Raw genomic sequence first — 25,164 nt, 5'->3', positions numbered from 1 at the left:
TGCTGGATCATTGTATGACTGAAACCCAATTATGAACAGCTTTGTGATGGTTTATCTCACAGATATTCAATTTTTTTAAAAATGTCTAAATTTATTTTTAAAATAATGTGGAGTTCATGTCCAATTCAATCAGCTTAATCAATGGCTGAATAAATAGCAATACTCCCACATTTAAAAAAAAATAGCTGGCATACTACTTCTGGGAATATATCCTGGGGGCCCAAAAACACACAGCAGAAATGCTATCTGTACTTCTATGTTCATGAAAGGACTATTCACAATATCCAGAATATGGAAACAACCCGAGTGCACGAAAACAGATGACTGGTTAAAGAAACTATGTTACATCTTCTCAATGGAATACTATGCAGTTTGCAGCTGCTAGAGAAAATTAATTTATGAAATTTTTTTATAAATGGATGGACATGCAGAAAATCATACTGAGTGAAATGAGTCGAAAGAAGAGGATCGACATAGAATGATTGAATTCATTTGTTGGATATAAAAAATAATAACATGAGACCAATAATGGCAATAGAAACAAGGGCCAAGAGGATTGATTCAAGGTTTGAAGCCTATCTCAATTGCTTGGGGGAGGAGGCAGTAGGAATAGAGACAGGACCACCATGAGAAAGATAGTTGGAAATGATCACTCTGGATAAGAACTGTGTGCTGAAAACACGTGAAAGAACAAACATGATAACCTCTCAGTACCTGTATTGCAAACCATAATGCCTCAAAGGGGTGTGTGTGTGTGGGGGGAGAGAGAGAGAGAGAGAGAGAGAGAGAGAGAGAGAGAGAGAGAGAGAGAGAGAGAGAGAAAGAGAAGAAAGTACCTGCCATAGAGAGAGGCTGGAGTGATGGTGGTGGGTAATTGGGAGGGAAATTGGGGACATTGGTGGTGGCAAATGTACACTGGTGGAGGGATAGGTGTTGGAACACTTTATGACTGAAATCCTTCCATCATCAGCTTTGTAATGTGTATTTCAAGACGATTCAAAAAAATAGCTGACTATATATGTAGGGGTTTATCCTTAGATATTCTATCTGACTCATTGGTCAGAGAGTCTTTATTCTCTTACCATGCTGTTTTTATCACTGTGATTTTACAGTATATATTCAAGTCAGTTAGTGAGATGCCTCCCAGTTCCTTGTTTTTCATTATGCTTTTGGCTATGCAGTGTATTTTATCATTCTACACAAACTTTATAATTGACTATTATAAGTCCTTGAAGAATATTGTCTGAATTTGTATAGGGATTACATTGAATCTTTATAATAGTTTAGGTAAGATGCTCCTTTTGACTATGATGATTCTTCAAATCCATGAGCATAGAATATTTTTCTATTTCTTAAGAATTTCTGAGGCTGGAGCAATAGCACAGCAGGTAGGGTGTTTGCCTTGTATGCAGCCAACCCAGGTTCGAATCTCAGCATCCCATATGGTCCCCCAAGCACCGCCAGGAATTCCTGAGTGCATGAGCCAGGAGTAACCCCTGTGCTATGCCGGTGTGACCCAAAAAGCAAAAAAAAAAAAAAAGAACTTCTTTAGCTCCCCAGTTTTTCATTAGCTTGGCAGTCACACCCACAAACTGCCCCCAGCACTATCTCATCAACGACCAAGATCCAGAGACTATGAACCAAAGCTCCCAGAAGAGAGTGATGAAAAATTTCCTGGAGTACACGGCCACAAATGCGATTATACTCTAGCCCACTTACATACCAAAAGTAGCACACATTTGTTTGGTTTAACATAGTTGCTTGTATTCTCTTATATATGGGTTTAAATGGCTCCAGAATGAAATCTAACAACCTTCACACACTTCCCTCTTATTGTTTGGGAAGGTGCTCAGTGGTGGGATTGGCGTTTGAATATTATCTGCAATGAAATATTATGAACTACTTTATGAAAATAAAATATATAAAAATGTCACTGTCACTGTCCTCCTGTTGTTCATTGATTTGCTCGAGCAGGCCCAGCGTCTCCATTGTGAGACTTGTTAATATTTTTGGCATATCAAATACATCACGGGTAGCTTGCCAGGCTTTGCCCTGCGGGCGAGATACTCCTGGTAACTTGACGGCTCTCCAAGAGGGGTTGAGGAATCGAACCCAGGTAGGCCGGGTCAGCCGCATGCAAGACAAACGCCCTATCCACTGTACTATCACTTGTAAAAAAAAATACATGATATCTTTTTTTCATTGAGTATACACAATTACTGCTTTTCATTAAGTAGTTATTTTTTTTATCTACTAGATTGTAAACTCACTGAAGACACACAGTTGATTATTTTCTGTTATTTTTCTCATAGTAAGTAGAAAATCATGCTTCATATAGAAGAACAAAAATTATATCATGATTAAAAATAATTTCTTGAGTGTTTTGAAGTTTTCATTGTTTAGGGACTTAGGCACTTATATAATACATGCAATAAAGATGGTCCTATTGGGGGGCAGGCCAGCTCCCACCAAATAGAGCCCGAGCAATTGTTGCCACACCCCAAAGACTGCCATGCCTCCAGCCAGAATCCACTGCCTCAGGAATGAGCACCACAGGGAACCTAGTCTGCCGAAAACTTTGAGTACACAGGTCTTTGTGGCTGAAATCTCCAGGCCTTCTGGGAGTCAGGATGGGTGACCTCCCCCCACTTCTCCAGACTTCTGAAAGAACCAGTAGCCATGCCTATGTCCCACTGCCAGGGCCATGTAAGCTCATCTACCAGCCTTATCCTACTAAGATAAATAAATGAATAAATAAATCTCAAAAAGAGATCAACTAGCCCTAAAACTTTTGGGACACCTGTTCCCGGCTGAAACCTCAAGGGCAACCCAAGTAGGGAAGGCCAGCTCCTGCCCAAACAAACCCCTGGCAATCTTTCCCACACCTCAAAGCTAGGGCCATGCCTCAGGCCAGACTGCCCAGTTAAATATTCTAGATTTTCTGGAGCAACATCTCCAAACACTACAACACTAACATCCCAGTAGTAGCACACCAGATTGAATGGAAATTGGAAATATAATGCAGTAGCCAACTAATCTCAACTGAGAAAAAAACACAAAACACTTAACTTATAATAGTTTAGTAAACCCCTAGACAAGGACTTAATGTCCCCATGGGGAGATAGAACAAGTTTTACAAATTTTCTTCTATGGAAATATTTTTTGATCATTTCATTAGACATTTAATAAAGTATAAATAAATTATTGTGGGCCTACTACCAGGGCAGGCTTTAGGGATGGTTGGGAAAATGGAGGCAATGGTAGAAGGAAGGTGACAGTGGTGGTGGGATTGGTGTTGTAATATTGAATGCCTGAAACAAATCGTCGTGAATAACTTTGTAAACCACAGTGCTTAAGTAAAGTGGGGTGGCAAAAAATACTCTTGTCAGGTTTCTAACAGGGAGTAAATGTTTCAAGTGTGGCAAGATAGTACTTGTTAGGGAAAGTTCACATTGCTGCTAATGTGAATCAAAACCATGAAAAATATAAGCAAACTGGTCATTGCTTACTCTTCCAAAATTAGAAACAGTAATTAGCTGCTTTTATAAAGAACCTGGGACATGCTATATGTACAAGGGAAATACTACAAGTGTCTCTAGAATCAGTATTCTAATACTAGAGAGATTTCTGTTATGTTAATTCAGGTGTCAGAGAAAATTCCATGCAGTTCTTTGGGTGTTTAAGAAAAAAACACATGATTTTTTTTAATAACCTGTGTGAGATTCTGAAATAGAATCACTTTGGTCACCCCAAAATAAGTGTGATTTCTTTACATATTTAGGGAACAAATAAAAAACTCAGCTCTTTATTCTTTAGATCTTCCATATTAATGCTTAAGTGGACCTCAACCACCCATAACGATTATGGAAAAATAATTCTGCTAAAGCTACTAAAATTTACAAGTAAAGACATTCTTAATTACATCAGACCCTCACTGAGAAATTTGTCACACAGATATAAATCAACAATTCACAAAAAAATAGTATTTATTGAAGCTTTGTCTAAAATTATAAAAATAATTCATAATGACAGTGTATCATGAGAGAAATAAATTAGTACTACATATTTAAAGCATACTTTTACAAAAATAATAACAATTCACCATCAGAGAGATACATAATATATTCATAACTTGGAAGTATTTAAAAATTAAATATATTCACACCAAGAAATGCAAATAGATCCTCTCTTGATTTCAATACAGTTCAGTCATGCAGTGTTCCAATAGCATATAATTGCAAGGTTAGTCAAAACGTTTGTAAATCTACTTTTCTTTTCCATAATTTCACCAAGGCTCTTTTCATTTCACTATTTCTCAAACTGTAAATCAGTGGATTCAGCAGCGGCGTTAGTAAGGTGTAAGCCAATGACATCACTTTTTTGGTTTCTGGAGAATAACCAGATTTGGGTTGTATATAAGTCATAATTGCGGTGCCATAGAAGAGGGTCACAGATGTGAGATGGGAAGCACAAGTAGAAAAGGCCTTTTGCCTCCCAGTAGTTGATTGCATCTTCAGGATAGCAAAGAGAATTCGAACGTAAGACAAGAGAATCAATAAGAACGGGACCAAAACAATCAGAATAGTGCCCGTGAAAGCATAGATTTCAAACAGAAAGGTGTCTGCGCATGCGTGCTCTAGCACTGGGGGAGTCTCACAGAAGAGATGGTTAATCTTAATGTGGCCGCAATAAGGAAAACTAAATACCCATGTCGTCTGCAAAATAGCCACCACCATCCCTGAGCCCCAAGAGAATATTACTAATTTTATGAAAACACTTTTGTTCATTATCACTGGGTAGTTGAGTGGATGACATATTGCAGCATATCGGTCATAGGCCATGGCCCCAAGGAGAAAACATTCAGTCGCACCAAAAAGTAGAATGAAATACATCTGTGCAAAGCAGCCTGCAAAAGTAATTATAGTATTCTCTGTGGAAAGGACTACCAGCATTTCAGGCATAATGGCTGAACTTAAACCCACCTCCACCACAGACAAATTCAGGAGAAACAGGTACATGGGAACATAGAGACTGTGTTCCATGGAGATGACAACTAAAATGATAGCATTTCCCATCAGGATCATCAGGTAAACAACCAGGAAAACCCCAAAGAGTAGCTCTTGCAGTTCAGGATAGTTAGAAAATCCCAGAAGGACGAATTCAACCACAGAGCTCTGATTCAACCTTTTCATTTCAGCAGTGAGGCATGTGTACTTTTTATGGTCATTGTATATAAGTTATCAAGTTACAGTCCAGGAGCTGAGAGTGTGAATCTGAAATTCTTCACAAACGATGTAAGGCTGAGTTGTAATGAAGTTTTTAGCAGATCTTCTATTTGAGAATAGTGTCTATATTGGTATAATGAATTTTTCAAAAACAAATGAAGAGTTGAAACTTTTTGGCTGGCAACCTTGTTTTAAAAATACAAAGTAACAACTGATATTCTCTGGAAACTTGTTTGCTAGAAGAAATTTCCCATTCTTAAAACATATACAGAAAAAAAAACATATACAAACATTATACTACTTAGATCCATTGTCTATATTACTGATGTATGCATATTTGGTCTTTTATTGCATTTATATTTTAATTTTTTTCAAATTAGGTGATTTAAAGTAAAGTAAAAGTAAAAGTAAAAGCCCTCCCGTTGATCATCGATTTGCTTGAGCGGGCCCAGTAACTTCTCCATTGGAGACTTTGTTGTTACTGTGTCTGGCATATCGAATACTCTAGGCCCCTCTCGGAGAGCCCGGCAAGCTACCGAGAGTATTCGATATGCCAGACACAGTAACAACAAAGTCTCCAATGGAGCCGTTACTGGGCCTGCTCGAGCAAATCGAGCAAATCGATGATCAACGGGAGGGCCTTTACTGGGTGATTTAAATAAACAAGCAAAAATATAAAAATTATGACAGATAAAATTCCATCAAGTGTCGATGAATTTTGTAGAAATATTTGTTATGAAAATAAAAATTCTGAATGCATTTAAATTTCAATATTAAAAATTATTTTATTTTTATTTTCAAATTATTTTAATTATTTCAATTTTATTTTTGTGCTTTCTTAGGGAACATATGGTACAAAGGAATATCACAAATATGAGAAATGAAGAGCATCAGAAATAATCTTTGGCTTTTGAAGAAATTTTTGACCTCAACTGGGATGGAAACAGTAAATCAGCTATGACTTGACTCAGGTTCCCCTTTGTTAGAAGCAGGAATAAGATTAAACATCTCTTCTGGCTCTGACATGGCTAATTCTCTGATTTATTTTTTAGTAAATGCAGAGTTTACCGTCCAATTACATGAAAGCCGGTCTGGAGCAGGGTTGGACAGTGGGTGACAGGAGAACTTTAGACCAGTTAGTTCTATCACAACTCACCATCTTCCGCCAAGATGCTGCTCTTCAACTGCTCTTCCCAACCCCATCTCTGGTAAGACCACCTCACTTGCCCACTCATCTCCTCCCCAAGTAATCAAACTCTTCCCTGTTCCCAGAACCCTATCTATTATCAGAATTTTATGTCTTACATCTGAAATTCTGGCTCACCTCATTTATCTTCACTTAAACTGTGTGTCTCACTTTCCCCTTACACACATCTCCAAACTCCTGTATGCGAAAAATTCACACCCATGACTTCCATGAGTTCTTATTTACCTTCTCTAACCCAGTGTTTCATAGCCAACACCACATGACACCCCTGAGGGACCTGAAGGTAACCAAGGGGCCACAGGTGAAGGGCCACATAAATAGGGTATCATGGCTTCAGATCATGGGGCCAACTGGTATGATTGGGGACTATGTAAAAGAAACAAGGTAATAAGAGTTCCAAGGCTGAAAAATACTAATTCTGTTCTATCCTAGTCCTCATCACTCCACCAAAGTAGTAAAACTCTGTCTACCAGACTTTCAAGTTCTCCTATTAGTAATATAGTATTCTCTTCCTCCAGTCAACCTCACGTTTCAAAGAAACCTCAGTAACACAGTCTTTAGGAATTTAAGCAGAAAAAAAGCATCTCTAAGGGGCTGGAGTGATAGCACAGCAGGTAGGGTGTCTGCCTTGCACAAGGCCAACCCGGGTTCGATTCCCATCATTCCATATGGTCTCCTGAGCACTGCCAGGAGTGACTCCTGAGTGCTTAGCCAGGAGTAACACTTGAGCATTGCCAGGTGTGACCCAAAAGGCAAAAAAAAAGTATCTCTAAGGCGAGAGGGAGAAACAGCAACCATAATCCCAGCAAAGCATTGATTATAGGATCATATGTGGAAGGAAGAAAGTACACAAAGAAGGGTGACTTGCTCAGATCAAAATGATGAGAAGCGATAATACTAATCACAAAACTGCAGGCCTACTGACCTTGGATAATGCTTTAAAAATTAGTAAAATTTCATTATAGGGAGGGAGGAAACTAAAGGTACAGAATAACAAGAAATCCAAAAACTGGACATGTTCTCTTCAGCTGAGAGAACATCAGTAGGGAGGGATGGGTAACTGATTGAGTTGGTCATGATGATATATCAAAATCAAATACCTATATTAACTTCAAACACTATCTTTTATATCAAAACAACCTTTAAATTAAAAAAGATAAGTTTTCAGGAAAAAAAGATCCAGGTACCATACCTAATATACAGAGGTATATTATCTCCATGGAAAATTAAAAATAACATAAATCAAAATAAGAAAATTTACAGCATCCTATTTCAAAAATATCAACTTCTGGGGCTGGGTAGATAGTACAGCTGGTAGAAAACTCTCTTTGATGCTGCTGACCCAGATTCAGTCCCCAGCACCACAAATAGTCCCTCGAGGCCCTCCAGGAGTGATCCAGAGTAAAGAGCCAAGAGTAAGCACTGAGCACTGTCAGATGTGGCCCAAAATGAAAATGATAAAAAAAATTTAATTACCAACTTCTGTGGGTTGACAATGTTGTGGAAGAGAGTGAAACTGCTGCCTCCATGAGACCTTTTTTGTGGGGTATCAATTCTGAATTTTTCACGTGTTTCCATTTAACATAAAATTCCCTAATTCTAATCTTAGTTATTCACTAACACATTCATCTGAATCTGCTTTTGTATTTCTATTATTACTTTGAGTAAAACATTCCCTCCTAAGAGTTTTATCTTTCGTGTGACTGGCCTTATATCTGATCACGTCCCAAATCAACTATAATCCTCTATGAACTAATTATTAGTACAGCTAAACTCTTTGTAACTTTTACATTGTTTATTCTTTCAAGTGAGTATGAAAGTCAGAGAAGTTGGCACACTTACCAGATCTCTGAATTGTCACTTTACAGTATCTTCAATTCTCAATGAGGAGATATAAATAGCAAAACCACTAAAAAACATATAAGTAAGCTCTTTGGTGGTTACCTATTTATTTCTCTTATTTTCATTCCATTTAATCAGCTGTTTTGCCTCTTTAGTTAGAGAAAAATCTCCTGTAAGTCAAGTCCAGTGATTCAATTCACTGATGTTCTAAAAGTATGTTTCAATAGATTGTTAGTTCTAGGAACATCCTTCTCTGGAGAAATTAAAACCAACTCACATAGAATTACCCATGTAAACAGAAGAAAAATTAATAGTACACTGTGGAGCAACACTTTCTTGATTCTATATAGAATACACACCTCTTCTCTCAAGAGAGCTTATTCCACCAGGATATCCCCATTAAAAATGTAGTCAAAGGAAAAAAAGTCAAACTCTCACTATTTACAGATGACATTATACCATATTTAGAAAGTCTTAAATACTCTACAAAAAAGCTCATAGAAGCAAAATCAACACACAAAAGTCCATGGCTTTTCTATATGCAAATAATAAAAGAGGAAAGAGAGAAATTAATAAAGCAATCCTATTCACAATTGTGTCCCAGAAAATAAAGTACCTACAAATAATTTTAATAAGAGGTGAAAGACCCATAGAAAGAAAATTATAAGACATCTAAAAGAAATAAAAGTCTACACAAGGAAATGGAAACACATTCCCTGCTCATGCATTGGAATGATCAATACTGTCAAAATGGCAATATTACCCAAGCATTATACATATTCGGTCCGGAAGGATAGCAGAGCGGGGACAGCACTCGCCTTGCACGCAGGTGGCTCGGGTTCAATCCCCAGCACCCCATGAGGGATTCCCGAGTGAAGAGCCAGGAGTCAGTCCTGCCCCCGCCCCACCAGACGCGAAATAAAAACACCCCAAGCTGCATTCAATACAGTCCTTATAAAATTTTTCAAAGAAATAGATCAAACATTCCTGAAATTCTTATAGAACAATAAATATAAAGCAATCCTAGGAGCAAAGAAGATGGGAGGCTTCACTTTCCCTAACTTCAAATTGTACTAAAAAGTGGTAGTAATTAAAACAGCAGGGTATTGGAAGAAAGACAAACTCTCAGATCAATTAAATATAACTGAAAATCCAGAGATATATTCTTGGGTATATGGTCAGTTAATCTTCAACCAAGGGTCAAAATTTATTAAGTGAAGCAAGAAAAACCTCTTCAGCAAGTGTTGTTGGGAAAACTGGTCAGCCACATGCAATATATATATATATATATATATATATATATATATATATATAGGGCTGGAGTGATAGCACAGCGGTAGGGCATTTGCCTTGCGCGCAGCCAGCCCGGCCGAGCCGGGTTCGATTCCTCCACCCCTCTTGGAGAGCCTGGCAAGCTACCAAGAGTATTCAATATGCCAAACACAGTAACAAGAAGTCTCACAATGGAGACGTTACTGGGCCCACTCGAGCAAATCGATGAACAACGGGGGGGCAGATGAGATAAGATGAGATGTATACATATGGATTAAATACCTTGGTATCAGATCTGAACCCATAAAATATGTAGATAAAAACATGAGTAGGATGTTCCCTAACACTGAAGCTAGACACATCTTTAAAAATACAACGCAAATAAAATAAAATAAAATAAAAATACAACACCATAGGCCTAAAAAGAGATGTCCGCATTGTGATTTTGAACCCTTGTTCACTGCAGCACTATTTACATTATCCAAAAACTGAAAACAACCTAAGGACCCAAGAACAGATAAATGAATAAAGAAACTATGCTACATATTCACAATGGAATAATATTTGTCCATAGGAAAAATAAAGTCAGGCTGCCATGTGATGAATCTAAAGAGTATCTGCTGAGTGAAGTTAGTCAGAGTGAGACGAACAGACACAGAATATGCTCTCTCATATGTAGGATATAAGGAAACATAGTAGAGGAATAATAAATGTCCAAAGGTTATAGAAATGAAGAGCATTGTGTAGATATACCAAAGTTTCTTTAGAGAAGGGAGCACAAAATAAAGGGTGTTGGGAAGATCCGCCCAGGATGGGAGATGCATGCTGAAAGTAGACTATAGACCGAACATGATTGCCACTCAATTCCTCTTTTGCAAACCACAGCACCCAAAAGGAGAGAGAGAACAAAAGGGAATGCCCTGCCACAGAGGCAGGGTGTGATGGGGGGATGAGGAGTGGGAGGGATACTGGGATTAGTGGTGGTGGAGAATGGGCACTGGTGGAGGATGGGTACTCAATCATTGTATAACTGAAACCCAAGCACAAAAAATTGTAAGTCTACAACTGTACCTCATGGTGTTTCACTAATAAAAATTTTAAAATAAATAAATAAATAAATAAAATTGGCACCTATAAAATGCCTTAATCAATAAAATAAATGTTTTATACATTGAAAAAAAAAGTAAGAAATGAAGATCAGAACTGGTCTTCAGTGGGTGTTCACCACTAGGGGGAGAGAAATCAGAGAAGGGACCACTAAAAAAATACTTGAAACCTAAGCACAAAAATTTGCTCGATTTGCTCGAGCGGGCCCAGTAACGTCTCCATTGGAGACTTTGTTGTTACTGTGTCTGGCATATCGAATACTCTCAGTAGCTTGCCGGGCTTTCCGAGAGGGGCGGAGGAATCGAACTCGGGTCGGCCATGTTGGCCGCTTGTAAGGCGAACGCCCTACCCGCTGTAATAAATATATATATTATTACAAAAAAAAAATAAAATAATGCTTGAAGGAAGTGGATACTATGGAGGATATTGGGCACTGAAACGAAGTAAAGTGATACGTATGCTGTCCGATCAGTAATGTTAGTGGGTAGGGCATTCGCCTTACAAGCGGCCAACATGGCCGACCCGAGTTCGATTCCTCCGCCCCTCTTGGAGAGCCCGACAAGCTACCGAGAGTATTTGATATGCCAGACACAGTAACAACAAAGTCTCCAATGGAAACGTTACTGGGCCTGCTCGAGCAAATGTAAACTAAAGTGCCTAAAAAGAAAAAAGTGCCTGCCTTAGGGGAGGGAGGGTCGCAAGGGCATATGTCATGGGGTGAACTATAGACATTGTTGGAGGGAAAAGAGAACTAGGGAAGGGAGTGGTGTTAGAACATTGTATGTCTGAAACTCAATCATGAATCACTTTGTAACTTTGTAATTCACTAGGATTCAATAAAAAAAAATTAAAAGGTAAAAATATATAGTCGAGTCTCAGCCTCAAACTGGCACACATCAAAAAGAACAAGAACAACAAGTGCTCTCTCCTCTCTGGAAAGAAAGAGCCTTGTGGACAGCAGGTTTGAGCCAGGGGTCGGGGGCGGCAGGGACCTCATGGGAAGGGGGGTGTTCCGGTCCATCCTTCACGCCCTACCGAGGTCACCAGTTGCCCCCCACGAGCGGCTCTCTGGCACGGCCACGACTCCAGAGCACAGAAACCAATCTCTTAACTATCTAACTCTTAATAGAAATACTTCCAGGGTTAATAAGTAAAATAGCAGAAATCCAAAACCGCGCGGCCGCGATAGCCGCGACATCATTTAATTCTTAAATCCAGCTGTAGAAAGCAAATCATTTCACAACGCTTTTTCAGCATATCTGATTTGGGGGTGGGGTCGTAAACTCTAAATAATAATGGTGCATCTTTTATCGAAACAATGAATCTAGTCAAAGTAGATAGAGTGTTAACTAGAACTCATCTGCCTCACAGGAATTGGGAGGGGTGGGAGGTGGAGTTCTATTGGGGTTTGGGGTAAAAAATAAGTATTGGTAAAGGGAAATTTGTTTGATATTTACATGACTGAGACCTAAACCTGAAAGCTCTGCAACTTTTCCCACAGTGATTCAATAAATAAATAAATTATAAAAAATAAAAAAAAAATTTAAAAATAAAAAAAAAAGAACAACAAGTGCTGGCACAGATGTGGGGATAAAGGGACTCTCATTTATTGTTGGTGGGAATGCTGACTGGTCCAGACGTTTTGGAAAACAATATGGACATTCCTCAAAAAATTAGAAATAGAGCTTCCATATGATCCAGCAATACCCCTTCTGGAACATACCCTGGAGATGCAAAAATGCACAGTAGAAATGACAACTGCACTTGTATGTTTATTACAGCACTGTTCACAATGGCCAAAATCCGGGAAAAAAAAAAAACAGTGTCTGAGAACATACTACTAGTTAAAGAAACTTTGATACCTCTGTGCAATGGAATACTATGCAGCTGTTAGAAAAGATAAAGTCATGAAAATTGCTTATAAATAAATGGACATAAAGAGTATCATGCAAAATGTAATGAGTCAGAGAGACAGACATAGAATGACTGCACTCATTTGTAGAATATAAATAACATTATATGAGACTAACACCCCCATTCTCCTGTGTACCACTTGGGAGCACCTCCCAAAAAAGGTTGATTTAAAATTAATTGAATGTAAAAAGGTAGAGTCCACTCTACACAATTGTTAAGAAGTGCAAGAGAGATAATAGGAACTCTATCTTCACCTGTAAAATAAATATAGACAATGGATTAAATATTTTGATTAAGGTAAGAATTGTAGCACTATAGCACTGTCATCCCATTGTTCATCGATTTGCTCAAGCAGGCAACAGTAACATCTCCATTGTGAGACTTGTTACTGTTTTTGGCATATCGAATACACCACGGGAAGCTTGTCAGTCTCTGCTGTGTGGGCAGGATACTCTTAGCATCTTGCCAGGCTCTCCTAGATGGATGAAGAAATCAAACCTGGGTCGGTCACATGCAAGGCAAACACCCTACCTGCTGTGATATCACTCCAGCCCATAAACCATCACTTGATCACTTGATCACTTGACATCCCATTACTCATCAATTTGCTTGAGTGGGTGCCAGTAACGTTTCCATTTGTCCCTGTTGGATGCTAGTGTAGCCCAGTGGCGTCTGAACACTCCAGGAACACAAAGAGCCTCACACCAATCATTCAGGGTCTTGAAGAAGTCTGACCATCTCATAGGTGGGCGGCTATGTGATCTTTTGACATCCCATGGAATCCAGTTGGTAACGGCTCTAGTTCAGCAGTCGTCCCCAAATCTCATTACGTGTCCAGCCCATCTGATTTTCAACGGCTTGGCAAACGAGATAGCATCCCTGATTCTCGATTGTCGACAGAGGTCGGAACTCCAGATTCTTTCTCTCACTTGAGTGAAGCGTCATACTCCAAGCATAGCTCTTTTGATTCCTCTTTGGGAGACCCAAATAGCATTCTCATTCTGTTTTTGTAGGGCCCAGGTCTCTGAGGCATATGTTAATGAAGAAAGAACAGTGGAATCAAAGAGATGTGCCTGGAGCTGGAGGTTCTTCGTCCTCTTAGCTATTTCTTCAATGCTCTTGAAGGCGTTCCAAGCTGCTCTCTTCCTTCTGAACAACTCAGGTGCCAGGTCATTCGTCATGTTGACTTCTCAACCTAGGTACCCATAACTGTTGCATTCAGAGATGGTTGTTCCATTGAGAGCGAATGGAACATCAGGAACAAGTCCATTTCTCATAAACATTGTCTTCATGAGATTCAGCTGCAGTTGATCTTTCCACACTCACGATCGAAGTTGACCAGCATTTGTGCCGCTTGGCTAATGTTTGGTGTTATTAGAACGATGTCATCAGCAAAGCAGAGGTGGTGTAGTTGCCAACCATCTATTTTCACTCCCATTCCTTCCCATTCCAGTAGTTGCATGACGTTCTCAAGGGTGGCACTGAAGAGTTTTGGTGAAATGATATCGCCCTACTGAACCCCTCTCTTGACATCGATGATCAATTCCTTGTAGAATGGTGAGATCCCAGTAGTGAATTCATAATACAGCTCACAGAGGATCCTGATGTATTGAGTTTAAACGCCCTGTTTTGCTAGAGCTTTGCTGACAGCTTCAGTCTCAACAGAATCATGGGCCTTCTTTAAATGAATGAACGATAAACAGAGCGGCATCTTGAACTTCTGAGAAACCTCAAAGAGTTTGGTTACCATGTGAATATGGTCAATCATGCTGAATCCTTTTCGGAACCCGGCTTGCTCGCATGGTTGTCCTTCATTTAGTGTTCTGCCAATCCCATTCAGGATGACTCGAATGAACACCTTGTAGATGACAAACAACAGGCAGATAGGGTGATAGTTGCCAATGTCATGGATGTCTTCCTTCTTGTACAATAGTAGAATAGTCTTGATGGTTTTCCATTGGGACAGAACCTTGCATTCAGACAGGTAGTGTGTGAAGAGTCAAGCCAGTATATTAATGAGTACTGACGATACGTTCTTCAGGTGTTCAGGTCTGACCTTGTCTGGGCCGGGTGCTGCTTGCTTCTTTACCAATGAAATGGCATGTTGGATTTCAGAAGGGAGAACATTGGGAACGACATCTCCAACCTGCAGAATTTGGTATGTGGGAAGGTGGACGTGGCTATCAAAGAGATCCGAGTAGAAGTCATAAATAATCTTCTCCATTGCCCTCCTGGAAGATATGATAAATCCATCAGGATGTAGGAGGGCAGTCATCTTGGTCTTGTACTTGGTGAAAGACAGGCGGCAATTGCAAATGCTTTTCTAGACTTCTGCCGCATAGGCCAGCACTGCTGCTCTTCTCTCTTTATCGCTTCTCTGCAAATGAGCGAAACTCTTGAGCCCATAAACCATATTACCTCAAAAAATAAAAAATGTGTTTAATAAATCATGAGGTTGTCTTCAGTAGCATAAAGCACCTATCTTGGAAGCAAGAGCCTGTGAGTACAATTCCCAGTGCACTGACCCTGGTACCTGAAACTCTGCCCTTTGGGATTCCCAGCACTGTAACAATATTTGACTCTCCACAGCCAGCACCACAGTACAATGCCCAGTGAAACCACAATATATGTGAGCACCATGACTAAAGGAACATGACCCCCAGTACTCACAATCTCTCACATGTGGCGCTCTAAAAAAATCTGCTGTCATGCTTCTCACAACTCAATTTTCAAGCATCCCAGATTGCATGTAACTGTCAGGCGTGGCAACAGTATCAAGCAAAGGAAAGAAAGAAAAGAGGGATAGCTTTTTAAATTAAACAGAAAAAAATACAACATGAGGTAAACTTTCTCATTGCTCCTGCAGAAGTATCCCTATGAGGTCCATTTATGAGAGTACACTGCAGAAAAGCCCACAAGCTGCGTGTAATAGCAACAATCCAGGGATAGAGTTCAGGGATAAACACTTCAAAATGACCTGGAGTGTAGGATAACATTGGTTTGCCCTTTCTCCCTTGCCACAGGGAGTTTAGGTTTATTGGGTTACAGTCATCACAGTGCTCCCGAGTCACTCTCATTCCTCTGTGTTTATCTCTAAACTCTTCTCTGTGCTCTCCTGCCAATCAGTTAATCACCTTTTACCCCTAATCAGATTCTGTTAACTTGCAAGGTCAGATCCTTCTAAGGACACTGAACTTATGTTATAAGTTAAATATTATTTTTCCCCATCTTTTGCATAGTTTACTTTAAAGCAATGTCCTTTTTGTATGGACACAGGAGGACAGTTAATATTATGCTTTTGTAACTTGGGAGTTAATTGACTCCAAATAATATTCACTCCAAGACATTTGTTTTCTTGACTCAGACCTTGTTTTCAAATCTCAGTTGCCTTTAGTTCCTAGCACCCCAAAAGCAGGATCCCGACGAGGGACTGAATGGACCTAGGGCAAGCTGTGAGCTACCCTGGCATCAAAATGGGCCAGGCCAAAGCGCCACAACATTTAGCTGTAAGTCAAGAGTATGGTTATGGACAAACTCTGTCATGACCCAAAAGAGGTAACTGAATAAGGACCCTGCTCGTTAGGAAAGACTAACCTGGCCTGAGGATTGAGGTCTGGAATATATAGTGAGATGTTTACAGGAAGAACCAAACTTTAAGCTTGCTATATCTCTTACTTTACTCATACAAAATCACATTGCTGGAAATATTAGAAGTAAATTTACTACAACTATTTAAATGGATTACTGGCTGGGAAAGAAGATAGCAACACACCCTAATCCCGCCCTTGAGCAGAACTCCAAGTAATCTGGAGTAATCTCCTTAGATGAGATTTTGTCCTCGAGTTAATCTCTTGAAGGAGTGGTTTTACCTATCTTTGTCGATTTGTTAAAGTTCAACCCCTCTTTGTATCACCACCCTACATGATTGCTATGTAACTAAGACTGTAAGATGGGGGTGTGGGGGGAGGAGTGGAGGGGAGAATCCAGAGCAAGAAGAAGAATGAAGTAGCATGGGAGAGGAAAAAGCAGGAGGAGAATCAGAGGCTAATGGAGATGGGAATGGAATAAACTGCAACTGACACCAACCAGCCTGGCCCTCGTTCCTTCCTTCACCTACCTATGGCCATCGGCCTCCCCAGGGTGGAGGAAGCGACCTGAGACCACTGAACGCAAGCGGCAAGAGAGACAGAGCACCGTGTCCCCTAAGTAAATACATACTGGGGCAGATGCAGCTCAGTGATCAAACACAAATCTCTCAGGTGTGAAGCCTTGAGTTTGTTACCCAACATTTTTTCCTATTAAACTTTTTTAAACACCTTGACTTTACAGAATTGTTCATCAAACAGTTGTTCCAGGCATTCAGTGTTCCAACACCAAAACCACCACTGATGTGACCTTCCCTCTACCAATGTCCCTAGTTTAAATCACAATAAAATCAGAGCAGCAGTGTAAATCTCGTTTCATAGAGGTGGGTTAAAATCTTGGCCTCTGGACTGAAGCACTGGGGAAAAGTTATTGCTGGAAGATTTGGAAACAGAAGAACTTAGGTATCACTGTGACTATGTATCTAGGGAGGGGTCAACAATATACCAGCTTTTGCCTCTGTGCCCTGTGTCTATGAACTTAATCCAGGAACCAGTTTCAAATACCCCCCATGTCATATATGGTCCTCTGAGCATTGCAAGGTAGGAAAAAAAATTCCCCCATAAAAGGTAAATGAATAGGGGCTGGAGTGATAGTACAGCAAGTAGGGTACTTGCCTTGCATGCAGCCAACTTAGGTTCAATCTCCATCATTTCATATGCTCTCTGGAGCACCATCAGGAGTGATCTCAGAGTAAAGCTGGAGTAAGTCCTGAGCACTGCCAGGTGCAGCATAAAAGAAAGTAAATAAATTTAAAGGATACTAAAATGAGAAGACACGAGACTGGATGACTCTTCTGTGTACATGTAAAAACACCTCACAGTAACCAAGTTATTTCACTCCTGTCATCCACTACCTATCTAATAACCACATCCCTGACACATGTGCTGACATCTGTAGCCCACCTTACCCAACCTCAAAATTGTGGGACCAGAGAGATAGAACAATAGTCAAGGTGCATATTTTTAATGAAGCCAACCTAGTGGAATCCCAGCATCACATGTGTTCCCCACAGCAGTGATCCTTGAGCACAGAACCAGGAGGAAGTCCTGAGCACTGCTGGATGTGTCCCCCAAAAAAAACAAAAATAAAAACAATCTCAAAGTTGCCAAGAATTTACTAACATGATTTCTGTCTTTTCCTGGCAATTCTTCCATAGTAGTCTCAAAAATATTCAGAAGTATTCACCCTTATAATCAACCTCTGGAGCCCAACCATTTGCTAATTTCTACAGGAAGTCACTTTCCCTTTAAGAGTGCCACTAATGTGTGAGATGGGAGTCTGTCCTAAATATAGATGTGATATCATCTGATGCTTTTCTCTGGGTGGCAACAGCAGCCGCTTCCTCTACTTCCTCTACTACTACTCTCTTCCATTTCTGGTTTCCAAATCAAGCAAATAGCAATAAACACATTTAAATTTGAATTTTAGATAAAGAAAATTTTTTGGTATAAATATGTACCATAAGTCTTAGGGGGAAAGTTTTCATTCTTCCCTGAAAATCAAAGTTAGAGGAACATGTTGGTTTCTGTCTGATACCTCCCTCTGCCAGCCACTCTCCAACCCTGCTTTTTCAGAAAATATTCCCATAATTGCTTCCTAGGGAGAGAGCTTCTTCCTTTTGGGCACAGCCTTCACTTTCCCGTGATTCATCCTCTCCAACCCACAGAGGGGACTGACTGGAGAACTTTGGCTTTCTCAGCCCCTGGAGTCTGGCTGGACTAATTTTTCCAGAATTCTTCACACAGGAATCTGGTTGCCTATTCCTCAGTCAGCATCTCACAGAACCCTTGTCTCTCAGGCATACTGACACCTGTGTGTATATTTTGTCTACTCGAAACTATTCTTCTTGAATAAACACTTTCCCCCATGTTTTAGGAATACTGGTCCTTTTTCATTCAATCCTTTGAGGTATGGCATGGACTCTGGTACCCAGTGTATCCAGTGAAGAGCTTATCTTTCAGACCAAAGAGATTGTTCAACATGTGGTTAACCACCCATGTTCAGGTCAGAATCATCCACCAATTTCTCTGTTGGGGCCTTTAATAAAGACTATTCTCTCTTTTAAGGATGATAGCCATCTTTTCTAATTGTGAGGATCACTCTAAAACCTGAACAGATAAAGTCTTTATAAAAAGAGTAAGAAAGGGGGAAAAATGAAAGCCTTAATAGCTGTTGGAAAGAGTCAGACAAAGCAAAAATCAGAAATTATTGTACTTTAAAAGAATAGAGTTGGAAGTTTGATTTTTTAATTAAAATAGTTTTAATTCCTAAGTAAAACAAACTTTAATTGAATGTTATTGTCTTTTTTTTATTATTATTTTATTTTAGTCACCGTGCTTTACAATTTTATAATACTGTCAATGGTAGGTTTCATGCATACAACATTCCAACATCAATTCCCTCACTAGTGTATCTATTTCCCTCTACCATTGTCCCTGGATCCTCCCTCAGTGCCCCCATCACTACCGCGGGTCATTCTACTATGGTGGGCTCTGCTGTGGACCTCTTCATAGGTTCTGTTATTTTTGGTCAGTTGTTATTCCCTTATTGTGTTTCTTTATATCCCACACAGTAGAAAGGTAACTCTGTATCTCCCTCTCTTCTTGCTGACTACACTCAACAAGATACCCTTCCTACAAGGTGGTATGTTAATCTCATAATCCGAAGGTACTGAACCATACTAGAGAGAGAGAACAAGGCCCTCCCGTTGATCGTCGATTTGCTCGAGCGGGCCCAGTAACGTCTCCATTGGAGACTTTGTTGTTACTGTGTCTGGCATATCGAATACTCTCGGTAGCTTGCTGGGCTCTCCGAGAGGGGCGGAGGAATCGAACTCGGGTCGGCCATGTTGGCCGCTTGTAAGGCAAACGCCCTACCGCTGTGCTATCGCTCCAGCCCATATATTTTAAAAAAAAAAAAAAGACATCCTTGACCCCATGAAAATCCAGTAAAGTGGTTAGGTACCTATTTCCTGTTTCCAGATTACCTAAAAGTCTAAAGAAACAACCAGCACAAACAATGGTGTAGACTGAGTGTGGAGGGTCCACACAGCACAGCTACTCAATAGATGCCAACCATCCTCTACTGAATAATCAAATACAAGATGCTCCTTAAATAAGCATTCTGCATATAGAAGCAATCTATGTGTTATCCTAGTATATAATTATTAAATATAGAGTCATCAAGTTTCCTGTGAATAATTAGTGCTATGGGCTCCTGAGTTGATCATGGAAGGTTGAGTTGCCTTGGATTCAGATGTTTGGGCCAAAGCAACAGACTGAATTGGTGACATGAAACAACTGTGAAAAGTCACAAAAACGATCCTTGAAACTTTGAAAATTAAAAAAAAAAAGAATTGTCCGTAACCTTTCTCTGGGGCATTTAGGTTATTTTCATGTTTTGCTTATTGTGAATAAAGTTGCCATGAACTTTTAAAACATTTTTAAGTAGTGTTTTCAGACTTCTGATAAATTCCTGAGTAGTACTGCTGAATCATATGGAATTTGCATTTTTATTCTTAAAGGACACTCCGTACCACTTTTCATAGAGACCAGAACAACTTTAATATATATATGATACCTATATTTTTGGAAGATATGTTGACTCAAAGCATTATTTAGATATTAAGTTTCAGAATTATAATGTGATACCTGCATATGCTACCACATCAAGATTGCCCAAAAAAGTTAGTGTCCATCTACCACCATACAATTGATCACTTGAAAGTTTATTTTATAGGAAAGAGTCAAAAACAGAACCATATGCACAGTCACTAATCCTGATATATGAGGGAAGCTTCTGAAATAAGATGCTAGACTATGGGAGTTTTTAAGCAGCCTCCAGACAGAAAGGGATGCTGAAAGAACTAAACCTGAGCCATTCAGAGTAAATGTGGCTTTTTCTAAGAGCTCATCTTCCATGACTTTAAAAATATCACAGATTCCAAATCTTCATTCCACTTCTTTCAGGGTTCATTAGCTTAATGGTTCATCTTTCATTTCTCTTCATTTCTTGTCTTCCCCTCTCCCTTTATCCTCCTATGCCTCCACTCCAGGATTCTTTTGACCTTCTGGTTCTTCTATATCCACTTCCCTGCGTCCTGCTCTACTGCTACTCTCTCCTCCATCCTCCAGTCTTTTTCCACTCAAAGCCTTCTTTTCTGTCCCTTTGCCCACAACAGGATATTTTTCCTCCTCTTTCTGACCATCTCTCAAGCTGGTTTTGACATAAAATGAGTTCCCAATCTTGGATTTCTTTTCATTTGAATGATTCATCTTAAATGATATGTCACCCATCTGAACTCCCTTTAGCAGATTATTTAATGTCTTATTATACAGCGAGAATTCCAAGTCCCAAGTCCTCCTATGCTTCATGGATTCCACTTGTTCTTTAAAATGCTTCAGATCTTGCTTTATAGAGGGGGAAATTTTGAGACAAAACTTTAGCTCCAAGTTTGAGGAGCTTTCTCTTTTGGATATGTCCAACAAAAAGTGCATACTGAGTGTCATCTCCTCATTCCCTGCCTGCTGCTCATCGTGCAACAGCCTACTCACTTCTCTAAGAGACTCTTTCCCTTGCTGGTCCTCTTTCACTAGGTAGGAAACAGCATTAAAAAATTCCTGGAAAATAATGTGGTGAAAGCTATAGAGCTTCTTCAATTCAAGTCCCTCTTGGTAATCACTACTATAAAGGAAAGGAGCAAGACTGGGACCATCTAAATCATGGTTCTTCAGGTCAGTTTCATTAAACATGAACCTCTGGTGCTTGATCCCTTCTGCTGCCAAGGAACACAGACCCTTCAGGACTTTGTTCCGCGTAAGGTCTGAGCTGCCAGCACTGTCACTGCATGGAAGGTAAGTGGAGACATAAGCCATGAATATATCAGTGTCATTACTGGGCATTTCTGAAACCTCTCTGCCTCTCTCCATCTGCCTCTTCAGCCAGGAGCAGACCACCCAACAAATGCCAGGAACCTGACATGCTTTGTACAGAACCCCATTTCTTTGAACAATGTCAAAAGCATTTCGAGCTTGCTCCTCATCTGTGAAATAGGAGCTGATATACTTCCTCCTCTCATCCTCTGAGAAGCCTAGGATGTGGACAAAACGTGGATGCTTCAGAACAGATTCCAGAGTTCGCAAAGCCAGAGGCCGAGTGGTGATGAGAAGGGAAGACTTGGGCAGGATCTCCCTTTTAATTAGAAGGTGCAGCACAGCCTCCATGGAACTCCGAGTTGGCCTCTGCAATCCCTTTGCAAAAGGTCTCTGCAACTCATCAAAGCCATCCAGGATGAACAGAAGCCTCTCTGGCTGCCTCAGAATCTCCGAGACTGGAGCTTGACTGTTCCCACAACACCAAAAGATGAACTCTTCCAGTCGGCCCTTCGGGAACAGGACCACTTCTCTGCAACTCACATAGAAGACATAATCGAACTGGCCTGGGTAGAGGGTGCCGGAGGCCCAGTCCAGCACCATCTTTCTGACCAGTGTTGTCTTTCCAGTGCCAGCATTCCCCTGCAGCACCACAAGGGGTGGGTGTTTGCAGGGATTTTCCCTTGGATCAAAGAGAGACTCCACCGTGACTGAGTCCAGGTCTTGCTCTAGGATGGGACAAGCAGGCAGTTCTGGGCTCCCTGAGCTGGGTTTGGCCACCAGAAGCAGCTGGTTATAGCTGCTCTTGTCTCCTCCTTCTTGCCTCTCCTCCAGGCTGCGCACATGCTCTCGGTATATTTCTCTGTAATCTGACCCAGATAAACTAGGTGTTAGTGAATGAGATGGGAATTTACTGAGTCTTTCAAATGCTGAACACTGCACTTCACTCATCTTCTATGCCCTCCAACTTCTCACTCCCTGAGAGTTCTATTTCTTGCTTCCTAAAGAAGGCCCACTGTATTTCTGTGTGTGTGTGTGTGTGTGTGTGATCTTGTGTGTGTGTGTCCGTCCATGTGCATGTATGTATGAACATCTAGATGAGTGTGTGGGTATCTGTGTGAAGGTGAGTGAATGCTTACATTCACATGGGTGCTAATGGAAGTTCATGAATTTTTGTGTAGGAAAGGAGTGCTGTTGTGCCAGTGTGTATCAACACATATGGGTTCATAAGAATATGTGTAAGGCTGGAGGAATAGCACAGTGGAGAGGGCATTTTCCTTGCACACGGCCACCTCGGGTTCGATTCCCAGCATCCCATATGGTCCTCTGAGCACTACCAGTGGTAATTTCTGAGTGCAGATCCAGGATTAACCCCTGTGCATCGCCGGGTGTGACCCAAAAAGAAAAAATAAAATTAAAAAAATAATACGTGTATATTAAGTAGTCTATGTGAGAGAGTGTATGAGTGTTTGTGTGAAATGGTGAGGACAGATTATGAGGAAGGTATGAGAAGGCTGGTGAGGTAATAGGAAGCTGATTTCAATAAAGGTGGGGCTGGGAGCTAAAGGCAGAGCCATTTCTGAGCCAGAACCCAGACTCTGAATCTATGGAGACACGACATATGAAATATCTGTGTCAGGGACCCTCACACATGAAAAGAGTCCATGAAGGGAACCCGCTCTCACCCTGGGACCACACAAGAAGATAAGAAATATGGGCTCCAAGCCCAGCCCACTCTCTAGAGTAGCCTCAGTCCATGATTCCTTGAAAGAGCAGACAATGGGGTCCAGCTGACCTGAGCAAAGAAACACAGAGATTCTAGCCCCCACTGTCTGATGATTTTTTTCAGTCAACACCCCTTCACCAGTACAATTTCCCATCTCTGAGCAAATCTCTTCATCCTCTACCCTTCCCTGGCACTTCCACAAGATGTAGAAGATGGGTCATGAGAAACTGGTGTGGTCTCCCCATAAATAAATCCCTGCAGAGTCCTTCAGCTAGAGAATACTGAGGTATTGGAGTATCCGGGAAAGGGCAGAGGGCACAAGTCACCAGTTATGGGAGCCTCAGCGAGTGACATGGGGAAGGCGGACAGGGCCGCCTAGACCCCTCCCGTCCCTGCCTCACTCACCATTCAGACAAATGTGGTTGAGCTGCTCCACAAGTTCCAGCAGACCCATGACCGTCAAGACCTTGAGCACCACCTTCACAGCCTCCTGGTGTCCATATATGAGAGTCAGCCGGGAAGCCAGATCCACGCGACTCAGGCTCTCCAGTTCCCCTCGGGCCAGCAGGCACTGGCCCTCCTGCAGGCTTCTGTCCCGCAAGTGGAACTTCAGTATCTTGAAGTTATTCTCCTCAAGATCATTGAAGGCCCAGAGCAATGCCTCACGCGGGCTACGGACCATAGCCTTGGCCATGAAGAGCTTGTTTAGACGGGGAACCTGCAGACACAGGGAGAGGAGGTGGAAGGTGAAAAGAGAGCGAAGAGCTGCAGCAGCGAGAGCAGTCTCAAGGCAGCTCAGCCCAGGCCGTGGAGCACAGGCCCGGAGAGACCAGAAGGAGCAGAGTTCCAAGAAAAGAAGCACAGATGAAACAGCGGAGGGATTTTCCTAGGCAAGACAGTCATCATCGGTGTTGGCAAATCGCAAGGAAGGTATGTGGGTGTGTGAGTCTCTATCTCTCTCTCTATCTCTCTCCTCCCTCTCTCCTTCCCTCTTACAAATATTGTTTATCAGGCCCTGTAAGCCTCCTTAGACAGTTTGGGTTAAAGGATAAAATGCACTCAGAATTTGAAAGTGAGTCTCTGTACAGACTAAAAGTGACACTAAGACAGTAGTGGAGGACCTTAGACACTTTGGTCTTGGTCAAGGTATAGTAACTTTGCTCATCAAAATTATGAAAAATTAACAGTATTGTAAAGTACAATAAAATAAATACTAAAATGTGAGTCTGTGGACCAGAGATCATGGATCAATGGAAGAGAACATGTCTCATATATATGATGAGTAGGGTGCCTGGCACTACAAAATTAATTTTTTTAATGAGCCACTTCCTGTGTAAATGTGTAGAGAGCTTATGTATATATGTATAGATAATATATAATATTTTACATATATTATGTGGTATATATGTAGAAGCATATGTACAGTTCATCTTCCTACTTTTGAATTTTTTTGGTTATTATTTTGTTTGCCTAGTCAACAAATCATAGAGGGAAAAAAATATATATATATGTGCCTCTTGGAGAGCCTGGCAAGCAACGAGAGTATCCCTCTGCTACCTGTGGCATATTCAATATGCCAAAAACAGTAACAAAAACGAGTCTCATTCCCCTGACCCTGAAAGAACCTCCAATACGGCAGCGTTGGGAAAGACGAGTAAGGAGAGGCTGCTAAAATCTCAGGGCTGGAACGAATGGAGACGTTACTGGTCTCCACTCAAGTAATCGATGAACAATAGGATGACAGTGATACAGTGATAAAATGATATTATGTAGTATATATATTTATAAATTACAAATATATATATATTTTTTAACTCATCAACCCACTGAGCTCAACCATCAGTCTCATGAATT

At 40.7% G+C, this 25,164-nt stretch overlaps 2 protein-coding genes across 2 annotated transcripts; both read right to left on the bottom strand.

The window, feature by feature from the left end:
• Positions 1–4,247: 4,247 nt before the first annotated feature.
• LOC130025289 (olfactory receptor 10A3-like) lies at positions 4,248–5,192 on the bottom strand. Its single transcript, XM_056116244.1, has one exon. It carries the CDS (start codon positions 5,190–5,192, stop codon positions 4,248–4,250), a length of 945 nt encoding a protein of 314 aa, XP_055972219.1.
• Positions 5,193–20,750: 15,558 nt separating this feature from the next.
• Positions 20,751–24,004, bottom strand: NLRP10 (NLR family pyrin domain containing 10). The gene is made up of 2 exons (XM_056116339.1): positions 23,716–24,004; positions 20,751–22,453 (listed from the first exon to the last, which is right to left on the bottom strand). Exons 1-2 carry the CDS (start codon positions 24,002–24,004, stop codon positions 20,751–20,753), a joined length of 1,992 nt encoding a protein of 663 aa, XP_055972314.1.
• Positions 24,005–25,164: the final 1,160 nt, after the last annotated feature.

Source organism: Sorex fumeus, unplaced genomic scaffold, assembly GCF_029834395.1.
Source record: "Sorex fumeus unplaced genomic scaffold, SorFum_2.1 ptg000030l, whole genome shotgun sequence".
Taxonomy (NCBI): domain Eukaryota; kingdom Metazoa; phylum Chordata; class Mammalia; order Eulipotyphla; family Soricidae; genus Sorex; species Sorex fumeus.
The sequence above is the reverse complement of the archived record's forward strand: the minus strand, read 5'-3'. Positions and strand labels throughout refer to the sequence as shown.

Excerpts from the sequence above, each read along its gene's own strand:
- LOC130025289 (XM_056116244.1), bottom strand. The coding sequence starts at position 5,192 with ATGAAAAGGTTGAATCAGAGCTCTGTGGTTGAATTCGTCCTTCTGGGA.
- NLRP10 (XM_056116339.1), bottom strand. The coding sequence starts at position 24,004 with ATGGCCAAGGCTATGGTCCGTAGCCCGCGTGAGGCATTGCTCTGGGCC. Across the intron at positions 22,454-23,715 it reads CAACCACATTTGTCTGAATG|ATTACAGAGAAATATACCGA; the intron begins GTGAGTGAGGCA and ends TATCTGGGTCAG.